The sequence below is a fragment of the Condylura cristata genome, unplaced genomic scaffold, assembly GCF_000260355.1.
Source record: "Condylura cristata isolate star-nosed mole 26May11 unplaced genomic scaffold, ConCri1.0 scaffold00013, whole genome shotgun sequence".
Lineage (NCBI taxonomy): Eukaryota > Metazoa > Chordata > Mammalia > Eulipotyphla > Talpidae > Condylura > Condylura cristata.
The window spans coordinates 31379963-31405351 of NW_004567114.1; the positions used below are offsets into that span (position 1 = coordinate 31379963).

General features: G+C 39.1%; 1 protein-coding gene across 3 annotated transcripts in view; it reads left to right on the forward strand.

Annotated features, from left to right (window-relative positions):
- Positions 1–25389, forward strand: part of DHRS7 (dehydrogenase/reductase (SDR family) member 7) — a 72257-nt gene that overhangs the window by 44343 nt on the left and 2525 nt on the right. The window contains exons 1-5 of one of the 3 annotated variants that reach the window (XM_012724661.1): positions 8724–8801; positions 19097–19249; positions 20953–21059; positions 21469–21708; positions 24472–24594. In XM_012724661.1, coding sequence (XP_012580115.1) covers positions 19114–19249; positions 20953–21059; positions 21469–21708; positions 24472–24594 — 606 coding nt within the window. In that variant the 5' untranslated portion in view covers positions 8724–8801; positions 19097–19113. Of the gene's footprint in view, positions 1–8723; positions 8802–12340; positions 12591–19096; positions 19250–20952; positions 21060–21468; positions 21709–24471; positions 24595–25389 lie in introns of those variants that run through there. The other 2 variants (XM_004681818.2, XM_012724660.1) reach the window with 2 other exon arrangements.

Sequence of the window (25389 nt, forward strand, 5' to 3'; positions counted from 1 at the left end):
ATGATCGGCACTTTATATTACTTGGTAAATTGTGTGCTTTCTTGGAAAATAAAAGTAAATCCAAATAACATGACTGCATTTCAGAGACAAGGTGGTAGAGTAGGGAACAACCAATCAGAAGTCCCTACAGCCCCAAATTATGCCCCTGAGGAGACATATTGCATATCTTTGGTTCTGTTTCCATGGTATTAAGTCTTGCTTGTGATATTCAAAGGCAATTTAAATGCATTTAGGCCACAGTGTATATAATTTCAGGAAAATCAGAAGTGAGTAAACATTAACAGCTAGTAAAATAAGCAGTATTAAAAACTGTATTCCATCTTGCTTACTTTTTTTGTTTCATGAAAAATAAAATTTATTTTGATATCTGAAAACTATTTATATTTCTAACTTGAGCTAAGAATGATTCATTTCAAGAAGGTATCCCTATTGCCATCTGTTACAAGACAGAAATTTGAGGCTGCTTATTTTATAATTTTAGTTTTAAGCTCAAAGGTATGAATTTGTATACCTGTTTGTTCCCCTGAAGGCCAGCCTCAGAAGTATACAGAGCAGGCACAGAAGAATCTCTCCAGCTGAAAAGACAGTGCCTTCCATCTTTACAGATCCACTAGTTTAAGTTGACTTTTCAGCCCTTTGCGATCTCCAGAGGAATGCAAATACCCCTCAGAAGGGGTGTTAAATAACATCCATTGTGGTCTGCTAACATCAGGGAACCTGGTAAAGGAACATGAAAAAAGGAAGAAGGGACTCAAAGAAAGAGGGGGTGGGTAAGAAAGACAAAAGCTTATTTCATAATTTCCCCCTCAGTCATTGCTTGATTGTAATCCTGAGACAAAAGACATATTGCTTTATTTATTTATTTTTTATATTGCTTTATTTAATTCTGTTTAACAAGTCCCTTTGTAGCACTTGATGTGTTAGACAACATTTTCACTTTATATATTAATACATTTATTCTATTTATTCGTCTTATGAATTTGGTACTTTTATGATAACAGTATAGGTGAGAGGTCAGCACACAGAGGTTGAAGTGAAGGTCCCAAGTAAGTGACAGAGATGAGATTCAGGGCATCTGACTCCAGAATTCTAGCTTCTAACCACTCCATTCTGCTTATATACAATCCTTGAATGCTCTCAATGCTCCTGGACAGTTTTAACTTAATAGATGTGAATGAGGAGAGAGGCCACTTCAATGGTAACAACTAGTTCCCAAACAGCAGCTTTCAGATGTAGGATTTATATCTAGAGGCCTCACGAGGCAAGAATCCTGTAATTTCTTTCTTCCTCTGCTCTGTGTAACATTTAGCAATCTATGGCAACTCTGCCTCTGTATTCATCTTTGGAGGTTTTGATGTTGATCAGATAAGAAATTTAATTTTCAAATAAAAGAGAAGTAAACTCCCTCAGGGGGCAATTGGACATTAGCTTGATGGGCTGTGAAGGAGATTTCACTTTCTATTCATTTGAAAGCAGAGAGAGTGAAATAGGAGAAAAAAGTACAGAACTCAGTGTACTTTTGGAATCTGAAACTCTTGTCCATTGCTTAAGATCATGTAGGTTTTCTTGGTCTGTGTTGTGAAGGTAGTATGACCCTCTCTCCTTGAAGAGTGTGTGCTGTTCACTATTTCCAACCATACAATTGCTTCATTATATCCACACCCACATTTTCTGTTTATGGCCAAAGAAAAGTCCCATTGTTGATGCCAAATCACTACCTGAAAACAAGTATATTATCATTCACCTAGAATATCTTAGATTGTTCTGGGAAACACTATATTTTATCTGAGATGCTAAAGCAAATTTGAATCATTCCTTATTTTTAAAAAAAGATTTATTTATTTATGCATACAGAACTGGGGTATAGGCCAGAGGTTTAGGGGCGGTGAGAGGATTCACCAGAGACAGTGGGGAGCAGAACAGGCCGACTGACGAAGTACACTGTTGAGGGGAGCAGTGAGTGGGTCAGGAGAGGTCTGCTGTGCCATGTGGATCATCCCTGGGGTGGGGATCGAACTCATGCTGAAGTGGCTTTAGCTTCTTAGTGCTGTGCTTTAACCCTGTGTGCCACCAGGGAGGGCCCTGAATCATTTCTTATTTAAGAAAAATATGTAAAAATATTTTTCGGTATTAAGGATATCTAGATCTTTAAAGGTGTTAAAAATAATCATTTACAACCCTCATAGTATTTTACTTTTAAAAATACTATGTGCTGTTTGCATATTAGTAATTCATCCACAGAAACCTGGATTTTAAGCTTTTAATAGTTGTAGAAGACTGAAATGGTTGAAAGACATTGTTTTGAGAGCTTTGATTTCCAATGTCCTAGTGAAGAATAATTTTGGTCCTTCAGGGAACTTTTCTCTGACCAGAAAACTAGGGACCTCTCTAGTGGCTCAAGGTGTTAAGTTTCAGCTCTATAATCTATCTGCAGCATGTGTTAGATCCCCAGCCAGGGAGCTAGCACATGTGGTACAGCAGACCTCTCCTGTTCACTTCCACCCTCCTCACCCCACTCTCTTCAGCAGTGTATTTTGGTGGATCTGTCTGTTCTGCTACCTGCTTCGTTTCTGGTGAATCATGTCACCTCACCCCACTCTCATGCCTATGGCCTGCACCCCAGTCTTGTATGCAAAAAGAAATAAATTAAAACAACAACAACAACAAAACAGAAATTGGTGATCAGATATTACTGGCATCTAGTGGAATGAGGCCAGAAGGGCTGGTAAGAATTCAATAATGATCCAGACAATCTCCTATAACAAAATATTAGAGATATTAGAGATATCTCCTGATCCAAAATATTAATAGTGCTAGTATTGAGAGACTCTGCAATATAACATTTAACAACTGCATTTGTAGAACTTTTCTTATACAGACCCTTCTTTTTATGCTGCTTGCTTTACAACTCCTCCTCCCCAACCCCTTATACACAGCTAGTTAAGTCATGTTGGAGTTTATCTGTTTGCAAGAGTGCCCAGTAGGAGTCAGTGTCCACAGAGGATTAGAGGAACTCTATTTCCGGGCTTATAGTTCTAAAGCCCACCAAAAACAATAGTGTGAGTGAGCTCAAGAACTTAACCTTCATATATAACTTGTAAAAATATTCACTAAGTTCTATTCTTGGCATGAATTTTTGGAATGCACTTGTTTGAAAACTGGATGCTGCCTTGATGACATTTCTCACCTCACATAGTTGGGATCATATTTGTATTGTTCAACTTCCTGCTCTTTAATTCTTGGAAAGAGTAAAGAACAAGTCACTGTTAGCAGGATTTTCTGTCAGAAGAGTAGTAAATGATGGGCTTTGGTCCAAGTATCATTGCCTTTGAGTGTGTGGTCTGGTCTAATAGGCCCAAATCTTCTAGTATACTCATCTGAAGATACGATTTTTCTAGTCTTATTTGGACGATGTGAAATGGCTTATTCAAATCCTGTGTTCTAGTGCTTGATATACATAGTAGGTGTTCATTTAATGCTAATTCTCTTCCCCCTACCTATTTTTCTTAGGGAGAACTCTTCCCTTCCTTTCCTACTTATGGCTACCAGGCTGCATCTGGGGGAAGGAAGGGGTGGAGGGAGAACACAGACCATGATTGTTTTGCTGGCAGATGTGGTGTGGTAACATGTGAAGGGGGATGTACTATATATATAAACCAAAAACAATATTGTAACTAATTTTACCTCAATAAAAATACCAATAATTAAAACAACAACAACAAAGAACTTGTCCACCTTTGGGGAAGTATTGAGAAGAGAGCAACTGTCCTTCCTTTCCTAGCTGTTTTATTCTTCTCCAAGGAGGAAAGCTCATCTCTCAGTGAGAGCTGAGAAAAAATGTGCTTAGTAGAGACCCATGAGTTCACATGGAACTTTTGTTCACATGAGCACAGGTCCCTTTTTGGGTAGACACAGCTCTCTGACCATGGTACTTGATGAGCCAACAGTATCTTTATGCAAAACACACTCAAACCAGCTTCTCAGTTTGGTTAGTGGTATGTAAGCCAGATTTCAGATTCCTCCTCCCCTCTGCCAGGGAGTAACTTTCATAATGTATTCTCTTTTCGTACTTCCTACCTGCAGAAAGCCTGCAGTCCCCTCACCCAGTTGGTTAACACTGGGGGTCAAGGCCTAAGGGCTTCAGAGGCAGGCCTGTTTATTCTGCTTGGCAGGTGTGAGGCTGGTAGCTATTTCCCTCATGGACAGGTGTTGCTCAGCAAAACTTGCCTGGTATTCAGGACCTAGAAATCTAAACCTCAGGAAGGATTTGGTTCATGGGGCATGTTCCATCTGACTCCTGATTCTTGCTCCACAGAGGAAAGGGGTAAAACAAATATCTCAGGAACTCCAGAACCATTTCCATTAAGCCACTCATCTGCTTTTTAGCAGCTCCACAGGGTAGGTACCATGCAAGAACTTGGGTGTAAAACTTTTGAATGAGATAGTCTGTTCTAAAATTACTCATGGCCCAGTGAGGAGGAGAGGTGATAGAGTTAGAGAATGTGGTTTGGGAATTTTTTTTTTTAAAGATTTATTTATTTGTGCATACAGAGGTACAAGCCAGAGGCTCTGGGGTGGCGAGAGGCTTCACCAGAGACAGAGTGGGGAGCAGAACAGGCAGATGGACGAAGTACATTGTTGAGGGGAGCAGTGGGCGGGTTAGGACAGGTCTGCACCGCCATGTGGTTACCTCTGGGGCAGGCGGGAATCGAACTCATGTGGGAGTGGCTTTCGCTTCTCAGTGCTGTGCTTTAACCACGCCACCAGGGAGGAACGTGGTTTGGGAATTTTTAATCCAGAAATGATGGTTCACTCTGTATTTGTCTGGATATAAGGCTATATCCAGGTGTTCTTGTCATGGAAGTTTATAACAAGCTATTTAATTTATATTAGGCCTCTTCTTCTCTACCTTCCTCTCTCTCTCTCTCTCTCTCTCTCTCTCTCTCTCTCTCTCTCTCTCTCTCTTATTTGTAAGAGCTACTAATGTAATGGTTATATTTCCCTTAATTACTGTTTATTTTTTCTTATCCTGTAAGTCAAATTTTGAGCTAGATTTCAGTTTTATTACTATTGTTATATTGAATACAACAGTTTTCTTGCTAACACCAGCCAACCACAATTTAATCTGTTTTGATAGAAGTGTATCATTTTCACAGCAGGAGAACCAATTATTATAGTTCACTAGGTTCACAGCTTATATTTTGTCTCAATAAGATACAAAGTCTGTCCTGTGAGCTAGAATTAACATGCACATTATAAAATCTGCAGCTGGTGATGTCACAAAGAAAGCATTTACTTCAATTTATTTTTGAAGATGCCAAAGTAAGAAAACATTAAATACTCATTTACTCAAATGAGAAATGAGTTTCAGTCCTTGTCTCTTTATTTCTCTTGCTTATCTATCTCTACTTCTGTTGTCTTTCTACCTCTCTGGTTCTGTCTTCTTTGTTGAAGTTACTAATTTTCAAAACTAGGAAATTAGGACTTCTTTTAAAGGAGGAGGGTACATTTGACTATAGTAATATCTATGAAGGACTATTCAGACATCTCTATGTCCTGGTTTCTGTGTGTCTTTCGTTGGAATTTAGAAAAAAAACGGTAATCTAAGTCTTTTAAATTATGTTGTGGACAACTCCTGAGGAATAAAACCCAACCCAACCAATAGAGGGCGGTGATGGCTTACTCACCGATGGCATCACTTGATCCAAAATTTAGTAATAAAAGTCTTTTCTTGAAGTAAATTGTTCAACAAACAGGCAGAGCAAGTGGTTCTTAATCCATTATGTTAAAATCATACTAACTCACATTTAATTGATCTATATTGTATTATGATTTTCTAAATAGTTATAGGAAGAATCCTGGACTGAGAATCAGGAAATCTGCTTTCATATTTCTTCTCTCTCTTGGCTTTGTAATTCTTTTAAGTTCTTTAAGGCTCTTTTTTATCATCTAGAAAATGAAACATTTGTCTCAGCTAATGGCTAAATTCCCTTTTGCTTTAATAAACACTAATTCTATGAAAGAGTATAATAGTGAAGTAGTACAGTAAAAACTATAAGAAAATTTATAAATCGTGGGAAATTTAAAATGATTAATTCTCAAACCTCAATAATCATCAGAAGCAAAGATAGTAACAAATAGTAAACATAGTATCAGAAAACCAGTAGTAAACAGATTATCAGAAAAACACAGAGGGAACTATAAAAACAAGAAGAATCTTATATGGACGTTCACATGCAAAAGAATCAAATTGACCACAATCTCATACCACATACAAAATTTGACTGAAATTTTATAAAACACTTGATTGGAAGACCTGAAAGCACAGAATACTTAGAAGGAAACGGAGGCAAAACATGGCTTCAGAGATATCTTTGCTTTGTCTCCAGCAACAAGGAACATAAAAGAAAATATAAATAATTGGGACTTCTGCAAAGTGAAAGAAGCCATCACTAAAACAAAAAGGCACCCTATTCAATGGGGAAAAAAATATTTGCACACCATTTATCTGCTAAGGGGCAGACTTGATGTCCATGATCTACAAAGAAATACATGTCAACAAAAATAAAACAAAGAGCCCCACTCAAAAATGGGCAGAAGAGCTAAGTAGGCACTTCTCCAGAGAAAACATGCTGATGGCCAAGAGACCCATAAAAAAATATTCTACCTCACATGATGTGAGGGAAATGCAAATCAAAACCACAACTGTGCACATGGTGTCAATCACTAAAGATGGTAAATAATAAATTTAAGGTCCTCCAGAACACACCATATCCAATGTTAAGATAGAATGATAGGAAAGCCACTCATTGATCTGGGACAGAAAGACCTCACTTTCTAACAGCAAATTGCTTTCCTCCCATGGCCAAACTGTTCATCCTAAGTTTTTTCTTGCTGGGAGACGCAAAAATGAGGATAACTCCTCCCTCTCTGCACTGTTGTTGGAGCTGTTTTTGGTATAGGCTCAGTGGCTGCCTGAGAACAAAATTGTCCTCACTTGTGCTCTTCCTCAGCAGATCCTGAGGCTGGATTTTTCTCCGTCATGAGTAGAACAAAATGAGAACAATTTTACAGAGCAAATGTATTAGTTATAATAGCTGTTTTAATGATGATTGTGAATTATTATTTAAGCTTGTCATTGAATTACAGAATGAACTTTACATAACTACTCTATTCAGATAAAATGAAATTTCTGATGTTGAAATTTGTTTGCTAAATTATTTTCACTTTTCATTGCAAAAGCTGGTGATGAGGTGGAATGACTGTGTGGTTGTGTTATAATATTTTGGTTAGTTAATTAGGGCCCTCCATGGAAACCAAACAAGTGGATAGTTATATCTACACCACACATATAAATGTATGTACGGATGACTTAGAAATAATCAGACTATCATATAATTAAGGAAGTATCTATTGGAGAATAGGGAACATGACTAACCCAGAGGCAGTTCCGAGATGCATTCCATTGAGGGTAGGGAGTACGTAGGATGTTCTGAAGGATTAAATGGGAAGGAAAGTGGTCTAACTTTAGGCCATTTGTTTGAAAATTTTGTATTGGTTGACAGGAGTCTTCAATGTTGAATTGTGAGGTCTTTTGTAACAGCTAGCGGAGACGGTCTTTCTGTCTTTCTTAATCATCTTTAGGAGAGAAAGGGATACAGTTGTTCTTCTGTAGTCACCAATAAAGAGAAATCAGGGCGTAGATATACTTTCATGATCCCCATCAGGATGTTGAGTGAGATTGCTTATTTTTTGCCTACACATCCCAATGACAAGATATAAAATGCAGTCTGTTTGACTTAAAAAGGATTCTACAAAATAGTAAAACCCTGTTTATTTATTTGACTTAAGGTCTCAGTGAAACCTACATGTTCCAAATGATTCCTTTATTTTTTTTTCTTGCTTGATTTAAAAAAACCAAGGATTAGGATGGTACAGTAAATGGGTGAGGTGAGGCAAAGGGTAAGATTGAGAGGACTTTGGGGTACAGCAATCATGTTTATCAATAACTCAGTAAATTGCATCTTCCAACTCTTACTAAGGCTTTGTTATCACTATGTCCCACATCTTAGCTGCCTTTGCACAAAAAGTTACTGATAAATAGACAAATGAATCAAGCATACTCACCTCCTAAATATTCAAACTTACGCCTTTGTAAAACTCCAGACCTTCCCAAAATTTTATATTCAATGATGAACAAACACACATTTTTTGTCATTGGTACTATATTCCTTTTGCCTGAAATACCTTCCATAGTCCTTCAAAAAACAAAATCAAGCCACCTCCCCATCAAGTCCTATTGGGAGAAAAGCTCCTGTTCCTTCTGTTATTCTTCTTAGTCCACTAGAGTTCAAGTATGAATTGCTTACTTACTGAATAGCTGGAAAAGATACTCAGTTTAAGGAAAAAATAGTCCTAAATCATTAGTGACTTCTTGTATCTTACTGATACATCACAAGTAGGTCTGAGAAGTCATACAATAGCTTGCTGTTTCTGTAGCTGAAAAAATGAAATCTTATTCATTAACCTGCTTAACTGTTGATGTTTTCTTTTTCAGAAACATAGATCCATCCAAAAATTTCCTGCTCTCCTTGTTTTTAACTGTTGTGACGTTTTGAGTCAATACAGCTGTATTTGATACAAATTCAGTGTCATTGCCTTCAAGAATTAACTCATATTTCTGGGCTTGAGATACTGGACAAGTAATACCAGGCTTCATATAAACCTTGAAAATGTGTTTTTCCCTAAGAAATTTCAGATTTCAACAAGAGGCCCGTTCTCCTGAATAACATGCTCTGCAGGTAATGACTACAGATTGTGTGAACAGAAGTCAGTTCTTTTCTATTTCCCCACCATTGAAACAAAGAGTTTTATGTGAGTGTATTGCTTGGAAAAACTGAAATTTGTAGATTAGGTAAGCAGATTAGGGATCCTGGGAAGAATTTCTATGACAGGCTCAAGTTCAAAAGTAGTTCCCCCTTTTGGGGGGATATTGGTCATTTTTACACAAGGACTTCAGTTTGATGAGAATCACCCATATTATGGAGGCTAATGTGCTTTACTCAAAACCTATTTAATGAAATGTTAATTGTATCTTGAAAATAGCTGCAGAGCAACATTTAAATGGATATTTGACTAAAAACTGAATAGCAAGGCCTAGCCAAGTAGACACATGCAAATATAATAAACATCATGGATTGTCAGTTAAAAATGGATGTTTAGTTATGTATATGAGTTTATGACAAGTACATATTGGAAAGAACCAGATAGGCATACTGAGCCAAGTCATCAGATTAAATGTTATTTTTGAGACTTAGATGTTCAGAGTTCATATAGATTTCTTCATCTCCAGTGCTGGACAGATCAGAGATCATATCTTCTGGACAATTTTTCTCCCAGCCTTTGGCCTGCTATCCTGTCAACCACTCCCTAACTGCCATTTGCTGCTCTGTTTTTTCACCCCATGCTCCCACGACTGGAATTTTCTTTTTAAAGATATATTTATTTTTGCATACAGAACTGGGGTACAGACCAGAGGTGCAGGGGCAGTGAGAGGATTCACCAGAAACAGTGGGGAGTAGAACTGATGAAGTACACTGCTGAGGGGAGCAATAGGTGGGCCAGGAGAGGTCTGCTGTGCCATGTGGATCAGTAGAATTTTTAATGGAAAATGTAGTCATCCATGGCTGACTTGAGATACTGAAGCTAACTTTTGTTTTATAGAAGGGGGAAACGTCCCTGAGGAAACTCCTAGAATAGGTCTATTCCCTACAGTGAGACATTTTTTTTTTTAAAAAAAGATTTATTTATTTGTGCGTACAGAACTGAGGTACAGGCCAGAGGCTCAGGGGCGGCGAGAGGCTTCACCAGAGACAGAGTGGGGAGCAGAACAGGCAGATCAACGAAGTACACTGCTGAGGGGAGCAGCGGGCGGGTCAGGAGAGGTCTGCCATACCACCATATGGATCACCTCCAGGGCAGGGATCAAACTCTTGCTGGAGTGGCTTTAGCTTGTTAGTGCTGTGCTTTAACCCACTGCACCACCAGGGAGGGCCTACAGTGAGACATTTTTAAAAGTGGCATTTTTAAGTGCCGTATTCTAAGTCATTATCAAAAGGAAAATAAAATCCATACTGCAAAGTTGCCAAGTCAATTAGAACATCTCTTTTTTTTATATTGTTAGAAATATTTTAATATTTTGGTCAAAATTTAATCTAAACAGTTATTTAGTCTCATCTTTTATCTACAACTTTCATGTCGTTTTAAGCACATCTACATATACTAATATTTAGTTAGAAAAAATGGTGAATTAAGCTGGAAGGAGTTAACAATAAAGGTTGTCAGTGGTGAAGGCGTCATCAGCAGAAATAACCTGTGGCTGATAACTCATGGCTTTGAGTTGATTTTGCAAAAAAAAAAAAAGTGACTATGATTATGATTTTGCAATTGAGATAACATTGGCTTACAAAATTATGATGGTTTGTGGAGTAGGTTGGATGAAGTTAACTCTTAGAGAACATTATTCCATGCTGTAAATGGGACAGTCAGTCAGGATAAAAGTTTAGCTAGCTAGTTCTTACTCTAGAAACCCAGAACCAGAACACAGTTTCTGATTCATCATGATTTTTTCCCCCACAATGTCACTGGGTGTGGTGAAGCAAATGTAGGTGTGCCCTGATGCCTCTCTATCTGCAGTCTGACCACTTAAAGTTTAGTTGTCACTTATGTAATGCTTTAAATTAAATTTCTTAAGGGAATTTGTGACAACAGTATTTGTCCAGTATTTCACAGGTACTCATAGGAGTGACAGAAAATGGTGACAGTTCTTCCTGAATGTAATGACTTAGTGGAAATTTGGTAAAGACTACCATAGACAATGGAACTTCAGAAAGATAAATTTATTTGGCCATACCACATAGGGGTTAGAACATCTTTAATTATATAACACATGGTATATATATACTTTCTAAATTTATTGTTATTGAAGTTCCGTTGTTTTACATCCTTGCTAGTCTTTTGACAGTATAGGATATCTGCCCTCAGGTGGAGTCACCCTGTCACCCCATTGCTGATAATTCCATAGTCCTCCACCATAATCTCTGGTGTTTTCACCCTACTTGCTCCCCCTCCCTGATTTATCACAATTTAAACATTTCTTATTGTTTTCCTACACAAGGGGAACTCTATGGCATAGAATACAGACCTTTATAAACAAAATCCTGTTTTGTTTAGTCTAAGAAAGGATCTTTATAATGCAAATAATATTTTATAATAATAGGTCATGCTAATAATTGCAAAAGGGAGACTGCATTAATGACTGTGCCCTGGTCTCATTGCTCTTCTCAGATGTTTCCTCTTTTAAACCTTCCGACATATTCTTTGTGGATACAGACAAGGAATTTGCTCAGGGCACCGTGAGCACAGCTCCAGAGTGTTCTCGGGTTCCCAGTGGGGCAGCTAGTGCTAGTGCTCTTGGACAATCACTTTCCAGCAGGGCAAGTGTTATTTGCTAGGAACTTTCCAAATTTAAGACAAGGGGCCAACTCAGAGACTGGTTTAATTCATTGGGGCATGGCATTTGGGAGGTGTGAAAAACAAGCTAATGGCATATTTCTGTTCACCTACTTTAAAAAAACAAACAAAAAAAAAAAAAAAGAAGGGGAAGATGAGGAGTAGACCACATTGACAGGGTGAAATGTTTTTGCTGCTTCTGTTGATGCAACCAGACACTTGAAATGATTTGCACGCAAAACAAATGTTAGAGTCGCTCTTAGGACAAATGCTGTGACTACTGGTATACAAATGCTATTACCAGGACTATCACCGGGCCACAAAGTCATCCAAGTCTTTTGTCCTATCTCAACCTTCTCAACCTTTTTTTTTTTAAAGATTTATTTATTATTTATGCATACAGAACTGGGGTACAGGCCAGAGATGTGGAGGGTGAGAGGCCTCACCAGAGACAGAGTGGGGAGCAGAACAGGCAGATCGACGAAGTACACTGCTGAGGGGAGCAGCGGGCGGGTCAGGAGAGGTCTGCCGCGCCACGTGGTCACCTCCGGGGCAGGCGGGAGTCGAACTCATGCGGAGTCGAACTCATGCGGAAGCCGTCTTAGATTCTCAGTGGTGTTCTTTAACCCGCTGCGCCACCAGGGAGGGCCCTATCTCAACCTTTTATAGGCTACACGCATTCAGCTGTTGCCGCGCTGGGAGCTCTCGCACATCCCTCCCCTGGGCGCGCGCAGTCTGGCCGGCGAGCGAGGTCTGGACGCGGCTTCTTCCCGGGGACGCGGCTACGAGCGCGGCCCGGCTGCTCCTCCCCGCGCCCGCTCTCTGGGTGGAGCCGCGCGGCGCGGCCCTCCGCGGGGCGGGGCCGGGACCTCTTCGGCTCCTTAACTCGCGGCGTGGCTCTCGCGAAGCTGGTGTTCTCCCCCAGAGTCGGGCGCCTTCCGCTAAGATGTCCTGGGAGCTGCTGCTTTGCCTGCTGGCGCTGTGCCCCCTGCTCGCGTTGGTGGTACAGCTGCTGCGCTTCCTGCGCGCCGACGGCGACTTGACCCTGCTGTGGGCCGAGTGGCAGGGGCGACGCCCAGGTGAGGACCTGTCGGGCTTTCCGCGTGGGAGGCCGCGCTCGCTGCTGACGGTCTCCGCCGCGCCGCTCCGGCTTAGGTGGAGCTTCTGGCGGCGAGCCGGCCTCTCCGAGGGCTGCGGTGGGTGAGGAAGAGGCCAGGGTGGAGGAGCTCGTCCGTCCCTCTGGCTTCTGTCCTGGTTGTCACGGACTTGCCTGGTTGCTAACGTAAAAGCCCTTTGGGAGTGCTGGGCGCCCACAGGACTCTGGACAGTCATCCCGACTTGCAGAGTGGGAGGAGGCTACTTAGAGAAAGTGCTCTTCCATCAGTGTGTATGAGCCTCCTTTCGAGGACTGGCTTGGGTTTTCGACTCCTAGAAGTTGCTTATCCTCCACTTCTCACTCTTTTGAATAAAAGTTAAGAATCCAGAGTTGCCCACTTACGCATAGGAATAAAGACATGCCAGTAGAAAGAACCGGATTGGATTTTTGCCTGGAGCCAGTACTGGCACACTAAAGGGGGCGTTCTGCCTAGCCCACTTTGATCTGTGTCTTGCTTAAAACACATACATGTGCTAAGCAGTGAGCCTGGTGCTCGACCTACATGACCTCTGAACTTGACAAGGACTCTTAGAAACTAGGTACTCAAAGTCCTATTTTCCAGATTTGAGCCCAACCTAGGGCACAGTCTTGTATCCACAGGGTTAGAGGTAAGTGGGGTTCCTCAGGACCATGTTTTCTCTATGCCAAGGAGGTAAAAAGTGATAACCTTGGGCAGCTCTTTCTGCCCGCTTGTGCCTAAATGCAAGTGTCTTTTTCTCTCCAGTCTCTTTCTAAGAAACTTTCTCTTAAAAAAAAAAAAAAGTGATAACTAGCAAGCAAGGTAGATCTTACTTTCAAAACCGAGCCAGGGAAGGAAGGGGAGTGGTATCACTTCCATGGGTATAAAAATTGGTTATTGGTAGATGGGGAAAAAAAATATTAGGTGGTACAATGTTTTATGTTCTGCCAATTTTCAACCCTACCCCATATAACCTTTTCCCCAGAATTTTTCTCTTGCATGTAAAATGTGTAATGCTGACATCACTAATGAGGAGTTCATTAAATATATCCTACACCTATACAAAGTCAGTGCTACAAAAATATGGCAAATAGATGGCTGTGATTGGAGAACTTCCTGTTGAGCAGGAGGGAGAATGGAGTGCCTGTAAGCCGGCAGTTCTGTGGATGTTTGCATTTGATCCTCAGTGCTTTTGTGTTAACTACTTTGAGGACTATCTAGAAAATAGCTAATTTTTATTTAGTTCTACAAAAGTTATTATGTCAAGTGCTGAAAAGGAAACATGTTGGCAATATCTGAATCTCTAACAGCTAGTTAAAAATTATTTTCACCTATCAAGCGAAAACTTACAAGTTAAGGGGGCCTCCGTGGTGGCACAGGGGTTAAAGTCTCAGCCATATCAGGCAGTTGCCAACCACTGCAGCATGAATTCCATCCCCAGCCAGGGAGCTAACTCACATAAGGTGCAGCAGACCTCTCCTGTCTCACCCACTGCTCCCGTCAGCAGTGTATTTTAGTAGATCCACCTGTTCTGATCCCCACTCTGTCTCTGGTGAATCCTCTCAACCCCCCCCCTCCCCCCGGACCTCTGGCTTATCCCTCAGTTCTTGTATGCATAAATAAGTAAAAATAAAATCTTAAAAACAGAAAGTTACAAGTTAAAGCAACTAAAGGAACTGACAAAACTAGATCAAAGCAAACCCTAGAAATATGATTGCAGTATTAAGGCTTTACAGAAGGAGGGTGGAAGAGGTGGAAACAAAGGGGGGGAGGTACAATAGCCTAAGGTGAAGGACTATGAGTAACATAGTCCTTCTTAATGAGAGAAGGCATGGTAACATCTGAGTAGGTGTGACCCTTTCCCCCTAAATCATATACAGTATTGTAAACCAGTATTACCTCAGTAAAGGAAAAAAACCACAGACTATTCCTACTCTCAAATTCTGATGGTCTGGAGTGAGACCCGGAAATGTATATATTGGCAGATTTTTTCTGTACCATAAGCTTGAGAACCACTGAAAGGTGAATGAAATGTTCTCTTTACATGAGTTTTGCAGATAACTAAGGCTTACCCACATATAACTCTTTGAAATATTTTACATTCTATAATCATATAATTTTGTTGAACAGAGTTAAAAATTTTCTTTATGACCAGGAGCCATCCATGTCATAGTATGGACATTTCTGTTGACACTCTCTGCAAGGGTAATAATGGAAAAAAAAAAGGGAACATAACAGACCCAGATTCCTAAAATGACTAGATTGGAAATATGAGTAGATGCAATCAAAAGGGAAAAACTATCTCTGTCTCCTGTTGTTATTTTTTTGTCACTTAAAAAAACAGACAATGATGGCCCAACCTGGTGGCGCAGTGGGTTAAAGCACTGCACTAAGAAACTAAAGCCACTTCAGCATGAGTTTGATCCCCATCCCCGCCTGCCCTGGAATGGTGAGGCAGACCTCTCCTGACCCGCCCACTGCTCCTCTCAGCAGTGTACTTCATTGATCTGCCTGTTCTGCTCCCCACTCTGTCTGTGGTGAAGCCTCTCACCGCCCCTGCACCTCTGGTCTCTACCCAGTTCAGTATGATCAAATAAATAAATCTTAAAAAACAAAACAAAACAAAAAGACAATGATACATAATTTTAAAATATAAAAGGATATGTGGTGAAAAGTAAAGTCCTTTCCTGTCTTTGTCCCTCTGCCACTGTGGCTCCCCATTGACATCTTTTATGTATCCCAGAGAAATTCTTTGTTCCCAAGTATATATTCCACATGGTGATATTTAAGGGCATCTGATTTTATTTTATTTATTTATGTTTTAATGATGTCTATTTTTAGATGTTACATTTAGAGCCAGAAAAATCCCTGGCACAAATCCAGAGTAGGAAAAGTCAGTAGCACATGTGAGGAAAACTGTTTTAGTTGACAGTAACCTCAATATGAGTCAACTGTAACGTGACTGCCAGAGAAGATTAGGCAAGCCTAGGAGATGACTAGTGTCAGAAGCAACAAACCACAAACAACAACAGATGTCTTCTGAATACCTGTTTCTATGTGCGAGCCTCTGTGCTGGGCACTGGGGACACAGAAGTCACAGAGTCAGCCACTGTCGTGGCCTTCACAGAACCTACCTAGCAGAGACAAGGGAGGCCATTTAACCATCTCACCCCTCTGAATTATCCAGCCCTCTGGGATTTCTGTGGCCTGCTCTGCCCAGCTTCCTTCAGTGGAAACATTGACCAACTAGAGCTTGTGCAAAGAGGTATAAGCAGAAGAGTGAGGAAACCTGATGCCATGTCATCTGAGGGAAGGTAGCAGAAATTGGAGGTGTCTGTTTAGCCTTTGAGAAGCAAGAGCTGAGAAGAGTTAGGGAGGACTAACAGCTGTCTTCAGATACATCTGGGATTATCATGTGCAAGACAAGCTTGATTTATTCTTTTTCTGATACTGTAAGACAGAACTGCTGCAACTTGCTACAAGCCAGTAGAAGTTAAAAGTCTATCTTCAGGATTAAAGAGGGTCCTTGGACCCTTGAATGATTAGACTTGTCCAACAAAAGAACAGGTGCTTGAGTGATAACTAACTTCCTCATCCCCTTAGAGAGGAAATCAGACTAGTCAACAGCTTTAGGGGGAATTCTCAAAGTGGGTTGGGGGTTGAACTTTGAATTTCCTTATAATTCTGAGAATCTGCTTGCAGAGGCCATTTAGGGGAGGCCATTATGTATGCCAGATTCTATAGAGTTGGTAAACAAAAGTTGGTGCTAAATCAACGTTTCTTCTCCAGGATAGGATGAAGGGTGCCAACCCTTATGGTGTGCTAAATGAACCCGAGGGCTTCATAATTGGTTTGACATAACATTTGCTTATTGGCATGACATGAAATCTTTGGTAGTTCTATGGTAGTTAGGAAAGACCTCCAAAAACGTCCAAGATTCAACCTAGAGTCTGAGAATTACAAAACTTTAGAACAGTGAGTAGTTAGGGAATGAATAAGTGACTGTGGGAATATATGTTCAGCTATTCCTGATAAAGTTCTGCTGAAAGATTGCTCGATTGTGACTTTCTATATAAAAGCATATCATACAACAGGAATACTACAGTCCAAATGTACTATTTGGGATGTTTCCAACCTTAGTTCTGAGTATGGACGTTGGAGCTACCTATATATATATACTTGGGCTGACCTCCCTGTTCTGTCATCTTTCTTAAATATTTATTCAACAGTTGTTTATGAAGTCCTTTCTATATTCTATTCTTTATACTAAGCATGAGGACATAGCAATCAGCAAGAGAGAAAGGCCCCCAGCCTTAAGGAAACTTAGAGCCTAGTGGGGTAAATTAATCTCTGTAAACCTATTTCTTTTCTGAAAAATAGATTTCTGTTTATAAGATTCTTGTGAGGGTATTAATGTGTTTAAACAAATAGAAAGTAATGAAATAATGTTAGCCTTTAATGTTCATAGCACCATAGCCCCAGAATGGAGAAATTAGAACACACAAGTCATTGAGTTAATACTCTGTTGCTGAAAAGTCCATTTGTTAAACAATGTTAGCAATTTCAGTTGATATTTTATTAAGCACTGAATATGTCAGCCACTGCTGAGTGCTTTACATATTTTGACTCATTTCTCTCTACAATCCTATGAGGAAGGTATTATTATTAACCCCATTTTCCAGTGGCAGAAAATTGAGGCACCACATTTTCAAATGGGAGTATTCACTGCTGTATGAAGGAGCTGAGATTTGAATCCATAGTTAAAGTTTGATGTGAATCCAGACAAATACTGTTCACCTGACAGATTTTGGTATGGTTTGACTAAAATAGTAAACTAGTTTACTGATTTTAATTTTTATGAACTAAAATCAGAAATGTGTATGTTAAATGATACCTTGTTTGGTACATTTGATACATAGCATATATTTTAGGTATGTATAAGGCACAGGGACCACTGTACTACAGTAACTAAAAATTCAGAGATAGTGAATGTCATCTTCTTCAGTGCAAATAAGGTTTTGATTTGACAAAGGGAGAATAAGTCACTCTTCATTGCTTTGGACCTGTAATATTTTTATAGTCTTTGACAAGAACATAATTGGATAAGCAGACTACAGTATTTTGTTTGTCATATTTATCTCCTCTTGAGGGAACTACTAGATTCTCCTAAGATGAAAGCTCAGACATTTGGGGAGTACTTCCACCAAATGATTCTTAGTTGATGAGCATTAAATATGATTGCCAAATTGAAAATCCAGGACAGTTTCACTAAACTACCAAGATTAGATTCATCACTAGTACCTCCATTGCAAGAAATTAAAATAGTGGAATTAAAAACTGATTGGGACTTCTAGTGATGATCTTATCTGAATCCCTCTTGGGTAAGGAAAGTAAGAAAACGTAAGTATGCTTTCCCTTTACTTAGCTATATGTACTTTTCCCCATTAAATACACAGATAAATGAAGCCTTGAAATCAGACCATGGAATTATAGACTTATTTGAAATAAAGTCTGGAAAATTCACCCTGAAATCTGATGTACACAAAATAATATTAATATGATTTGTATTTGGGCTTTTTAAAAATTAGATGGTTTAAGGTTTTTTTTTTTTTTTAAGATTTATTTATTTGTGCATACAGAACTGGGGTACAGGCCAGAGGCTCAGGGGCAGTGAGAGGCTTCACCAGAGACAGAGTGGGGAACAGAACAGAACAGGCAGATCAACGAAGTACACTGCTGAGGGGAGCAGCAGGCGGGTCAGGAGAGGTCTGCCACGCCATGTGGTCACCTCCGGGGCAGGCGGGAATCAAACTCATGCGGAAGTGGCTTTAGATTCTCAGTGCTGTGCTTTAACCCACTGCGCCACCAGGGAGGGCCGGTTTAAGGTTTTTTAAAAAAAATCTTAAATCACTCTGTTGAGCTATGATTGTCATAAAAAAAAACTGTAGATACATAAAGTATGTGGCTTAATGAGTTTGAGGACACAAATATTCACCTCTGAGACTATCACCATAGTCAAGGCCATCAGTATAGGATATTTAAAATTTTTATTTATTTTTATTTTTTAAGATTTATTTATTTATTCATACAGAACTGGGGTACAGGCCAGAGATGCGGAGGTTGAGAGGATTCACCAGAGACAGAGTGGGGAGTAGAACAGGCAGATCAACGAAGCACACTGCTGAGGGGAGCAGCGGACGGGTCACGAGAGGTCTGCCACGCCATGTGGTCACCTCCGGGGCAGGCGGGGATCGAACTCATGCGGAAGTGGCTTTAGATTCTCAGTGCTGTGCTTTAACCCGCTGCGCCACTAGGGAGGGCCCCAGGATATTTAAAATTTTAAGCTCTGCAACTTGTCTTCAGATATGATGGTATTATTTAAATATTTTAGAAAATTTTGCTAATCTTTGATTTATGGGTGTAATCCCTGGCATATTTTCTGTTCTCACACCCCACTCCTTTCTCAACAGAATGGGAGCTGACTGATATGGTGGTATGGGTGACGGGAGCTTCAAGTGGCATTGGTGAGGAGCTGGCTTACCAGCTGTCTAAACTAGGTGTTTCTCTTGTGCTATCTGCCAGAAGAGAACCTGAACTGGAGAGGGTGAAAAGAAAATGCCTTGGTAAGTAAATCTGTTGTGCCAGCAGTGCTTCCTAGAAATAAACTAGAATCCAAAGTCAAATTTTATTTTGGGAATTTTAGGGGTAAGGGTTGGGCTTTCTTGGGCAATATTCTCTGGTTCCAAGTATGTTTACTCCAAATCTGCTCCCTTTTTTCTTCTCTAAATTAACTGCCCTTGCCTTTTTCTACTTTTTTTTTTTTTTTGCATTGACTCTTGGCATTAGGAAGTGACCGCCACTTCTCAAATACTAATGGACTTTTAATGACCAAATTTCTTATATTTTTGTCTTAGAAAATAAAGAGTTTGGTTCTTATGTAGGACATACATATATGTAACTTTAGAAACTTAATTAGGAAGGATCCTTACTCATTTTCTTAAAATGTCAGATGTCAGAGTCACATGGGAAGGTATTATCTTTCATATTCATATAATAGGGCACCAACATAATTTTTTATAATTATAATTTTTAAAATTTTGTTGTCATTATGTTTATAATGAATGCCGCTTCAAGAATAAAATTATTTGTCAGGGAACATTTAGTACCTAAATGAAGAGTATTTTGAGTTTTTCAGCACATCATCTTGGTAATCTCTCTACCTGTCCTCTTATAATTATTCATTCTACTGATGAAGCAAACCACCCTGAAATGAATTAGCTGCCAAACCTGCAAGGCTTCTTTTGTGATAGTCCTTTTAAAGGCCTCTTGGTTTTTTGCACTGGGCCACTTCTTTTGGTGAAAAATTTTTAATGACCTTTAGAGGTCGTTTTCAGTAGCAAGTTTCACTCCTGGAATAATGAGACGCTGTAATTGGACGGCTACCACACAGTTTCTTGAATATATGAAACTCTGCTTCTTTGGGACATCATCTTTCTGCTCTCAAGAGCAGACAGTTGCAGGAACGTGGTTACTCCTCCATTGTTGAGTTTGTAAACCCTGTTCTTGCAGGGATGCACCCCATCAGCATTTCCTCACTTGAGTGAGGCTTATTGCTCGATGATGTTGTTTTAGTGATCAGCTCATTGGTACACACTGTTTCTTTAAAAACAGTTAATGTTTCACAATTTACTTCTTGACCCACAAACTCTTCATATTTTAAAGGTTTTTATATTTTCTGCATTTTTTTTTGTTTTTCTTATTGGTGCTACTAGTTTTAGTTTTTTTAACATTAAAGTCCAAGAAAATTAGTTTCAGTAGTTCTTTTGATGAAAAGATCTAAAAAAGTCTTATTAACGGCCCCGCATGTTTCTTTGTTGGGAACTTCAGGATTGCATCCTTTTCCTAGTTTGCTTTCTGGGATACTTAGCCTTTGGAAGGAAGCTTTTCTGTGTGTCATGTGACTGAATGATGGAGATTCTTACTGATTTTAAAAACAAATTGCTTTTGTTTTTTAATGTGTGTATATAGCAACTTTGCAAACTTCTTGTGAAACAAATGTGCCCATGTACTTCTAAAGATACTGCTCTACAATGTTTGCTTTTAACAACTTACAATTCTGAATATTTTTTCTAGAGTCTGTTCCAATGTGAGACTGTTATATATTCAAACTGAAGGGAGTCATTCTATTTCATTACCCAGTCAGCCTTTTTGTCCTTATCACTGAGAGAAACCCTTCCACAGGGCCACCCAAAAATGAGTTTGCTAGCAAGAAATTTGACTAAACTATTGCATGACTTCTATGCTAATTTTAAGTGTCTTTATTTAGAGAATGGAAATTTAAAAGAAAAAGATGTACTTGTTTTGCCCCTTGACTTGACTGACACAAGTTCCCATGAAGAAGCTACTAAAACTGTTCTTCAGAAGTTTGGTAAAGTAAGTAGCATTTTGAATTGGTTAAGTCTTGCTTTGAAGTAGCAACAAAAGTGATTCCTCTTTGTTGTGTTATCATTAAAAGCAACTGGATCTATGTAGTGAACATATAGCCCATGAGATGGACCGCATAATCTCTGAGTTTTTACCTTTATGTAATTACTACTTTTCAGTGCCTTCACATACCTTTTTATGACACTTGGTACTTACCATCAAAAGTCACTTAAAATAAGAATTTAATTACATACGTGAATTCTAGTTTTATTTAACCTTCTCATTACTAACTTCTGAAAGTACACCCTTTCATTCCTTTGATTCTTCAAGTTAATAAGATAGCCAACTATCCTAGCAAATTAGTCATTCATAGATCATCCCTAAAATGCCCCTTTTCTGATTTTTTTCTTTAAACTAGATCGACATTTTGGTCAACAATGGGGGAAGATCTCAGCGTTCCTTGTGTGCAGACACCAGCCTGGATGTCTTCAAAGAGCTAATAGGGATTAATTACTTAGGAACAGTGTCCTTGACTAAGTGTGTTCTGCCTCACATGATTGAGAGGAAGCAAGGAAAGATCATTACTGTGAATAGCCTTATGGGTATCATATCTGCACCCCTTTCCAGTGGATATTGTGGTAGCAAACATGCTCTCCGGGTAAGGCTGCTCGAACCCAACTCTGTTATTACTGCTCCAAGTGTGTATATGACCATTGCTGCAAGAGGTCACTGAAACTGGGGGGTTGATGTAGGAAAACAGAGAGATCCAAGAACTTTTGGTAGCCAAAGAGGCTAAAAAAGACTTGAACTTCACATACTTCTTCCTATTTCAGTAAACATGGTTTGAATGACTATGCAATGCAACAGATTGTGGATACATAAAGATGATATAATCCTTGCCCCTCAAGAAATCTAGTCAACATGTCACCTTTCACTTTAATCAGGTCTACATGGAATATTTGGGTCCTATTTCTAGTTTCTTCTACAAACACTTCAGAATATACTTTTTCCATTTCTGTGACTTCACTCTCAATACCTCACTGTTGCTGGTGCTTATTTTACCTCGCGGAATATAAACATTCAGGAATTAGGGGTCTTCCTAGTGGCACAGGGTTAAAGTTTCAGCTATCAAGCTGTCCCATTCACTGAAGCGAGTTCAATATCCGGCCAGGAGGCTAATCCATATGGCACTGCAGACCTCTCCTGTCCTGCCCACTGCCCCCCTCAGCAGTGTATTTCAGTAGATCTGCCTGTTCTCTTTGCCATTTGGCTCCCTACTCTGTCTCTGGTGAATTTTCTCACATCCCACACCTCTGGTCTACACCCTTGTTCTTGTATGCAAAAATAAATAAAAATAAATATTTAAAAAACAACAAACAAAAGTAAACATTCAGTAATTACCTACTGAATTATTAGTCCTGGGCTTCATATCCTGATTATGAATAATTTTTACTCTGGTTTCACTGGAAGAATAGCTAGAAAGGCAGAGACTAGGAGCAAAGCTTGACTTGAGCTGCTAACTTTGAGTTATGAATATTAGAAACAAATTTTAACAAATATTAGAAACTGGCTAAAGAGTGGATATAAAATATATTACTAAACTATAATATGCAATTACAAGGCCAATATGAGAAGAATGATTAAGAGATACATATAATTTATAATCAATGCTTTTGAAGTTAGCGTAAGTAGAATGTTTCACTGTTGGAATGATACAGTAGTTGAAAGGTCATCATAGTTTCTTAAACATCCGACATCAAGTTTTGCTCTTTAGGATATCACCTTTCTTCTCTTAAGGGCAGACAGTTGCAAGGAGTGATAAACCAGAGTGCTACAGTGATGATTTCTTAATTTTTGGTAATGTGCTATCAGTCACTTCCTGTTGAACAGTTGGGCAAGTCGTAGGTTGGCAGATGAGGAAAGATAAACTATTCCATCTGTTTGGCACTGAGTATCATAAAACATGTGGAATGTTTTCAGTAAACAAGTGAGTTATCTGGCTTGCCCTCCAAGTCTCACTTTCATTACTAGATTTGATCTTCTGATACGTTGAGATTCTATAGTTATACTGATAGCTGAAAACTGAGACCAGAAAGAACTTTCTGAAGAATGCATTTCCTTCCCCAGTTCCCAGTGAGTTATAGAATGAACCTGCCTATCGTTGAAAAGCTCACTACTGTACTAGATGCAGTTTCGAACAAGGAGGGTTTTAGTATCTGATGTATTGACTTTTATGGTGTTTTCTCTCTTTTGCTCTAGAAGGGCAGAGGGTTCAGGATAAATGAGTTCATTCATTTAAAAAGCCCCTTTTCCAGTTTATCTGAGAGAAACACTGCATTAGTCTCTGTTAGCAGGAACCCTCATAGGTCCTATGTTTGTTAGGGTTCGACTTAATGGCCAGTACCTGTTTAATACTGGATCAAAAATGAAAAGCTGCCCCTGGGTTAGATGTTTAGGGTTTCCAATAGTTATAACAATGTAGTCTGGGAGATTTCCTAATTTAGGGAAAGAGGTGGGGGATGTGGATATTTACTCCCTGTTGGTTTTGAAATGGCCACAAATGTCTTGCTTCGTGTTATAAGCCTCATTGAATAAGTGATAACATTACATTTTTAACTAGTCATATACTTTGTTCCTACCAAAAAAGATGTTTGCTGAATAGTAATCTAAATTGAAAAAGTTGATTCTTCCTTTAAGATAGTTTCCATTAATACTACTGCCTCTTGCTCAACATTGGCACTTTAAACAACTTTAAAGAATTAAGAGGGCCCTCCCTGGTGGTGCAGTGGGTTGGAGCATGCACTGCAAAGCTGTCTTTGGCCACTTTAGTGCAAGTTCAATCACTAGCCAGGGAGGCGATCCACATGGCGTGGCAGACCTCTCCTGACTCGCCCACTGCTCCCCTCAGCAGTGTACCTATTAGTCTGCCTGTTCTGCTTCCTGCTTTGTCTCTGGTGAATCCTCTCACCACCCCTGCACCTCTAGCTTGTACTCCAGTTCTGTATGCATAAATAAATCTTTTTAAAAAAAAAGAATTAAAAGAAACCTCTGATTCTCAGTGAGATAGGGAGTGGTGTGAGGAGGGTATATCAGAATTTCCAGAGATAGTTTTTCACCTATCTAGTATTTATCTATGAAAAAAATCTGTGATAGCATGAGCCACCACTACCAAAGAGTGGGGATCCATCCATACTTAGAAAGATCTGAGTGTGCCTATTTTAGATTGCCTCCAGTTGAAATTGCCAAACAAGCTTGCACAATTTGCCAGGCCTTTCAGAAACAATACATTTCTGTTCTTTATTCAGCCATTTCAGAACATATTTTGCTAATGTACTATTGTTCATAAAAAAGTGGAAGAAATTTCATGCTTAGTGAATGTACAATGTATGTCTGTATTTAATATTTTTTATTTCCCTGTTAGGGTTTTTTTAATGCCCTCCGAGCTGAGCTAGCCTCATACCCAGGTATAGTAATTTCTAACATCTGCCCAGGACCTGTGCAATCAAACATTGTGAAGAATTCTTTCACTGAAGAAGTCACAAAGGTAAACATTTCTAGTTGGAGAATAATTTGCATGCATTAATAGTTATATATTGGTGTTACCTCACTATGCTTCAACATTTTCATGTTAAACTGTTTATGAATTATTTATAAAACTTCACTCATGGCATTAGAAAAATAGTTAAGATTGTTAAGATTAGCTGATAGTACTTTGGTATCCAGTTTTAATAAAGCTAAAGAAATCATTAATTACTGCTTTTAAGTAGTTCATTACTATGTAGGCTATCAATATTTTAAAAACCCAGTTTCTGTCAATCCAAAAATCATTACAACATTGAAAGACTGTGTGGCTGGGCACTTGGACAATGCATCTTACTTGAATTTTAAAGAGGGTTGTGTTGAAGGAGCCAAAAAAGGCCTACTTGTATTGTGGTATTTTATACTGGACTTATACAGGGCTGTACTTCCCTTAGCAATATTATTCATAGAAAATGAGAACTTTTCTTCTCTCCCTCCATCTTATTCCCATGAACTCTGTGTTTGATAGAATTTCATTTGCCAAATATATGTATTAATAATTTGTTTAAAAATTTTTATTAAAGTGACAATTTTCATTAAGTACATTAAGTTGATATGATTCTAATGAAAAGCAGAGGCTCTATACCCTTAAGTTAACCTGCACAGTCTTACTTGAAAGTGTATGTTTGTTTTTTTGAAATATGTGTAACTTATAGACACCCACTAGTACCTAAGGGAACTTCTGTAGGACAGGAGGTCCTGCTAAAGAGACATTCAATTACATGACTTCTGGGACTGTGGCCTAAAAGCTCTGTGAAAT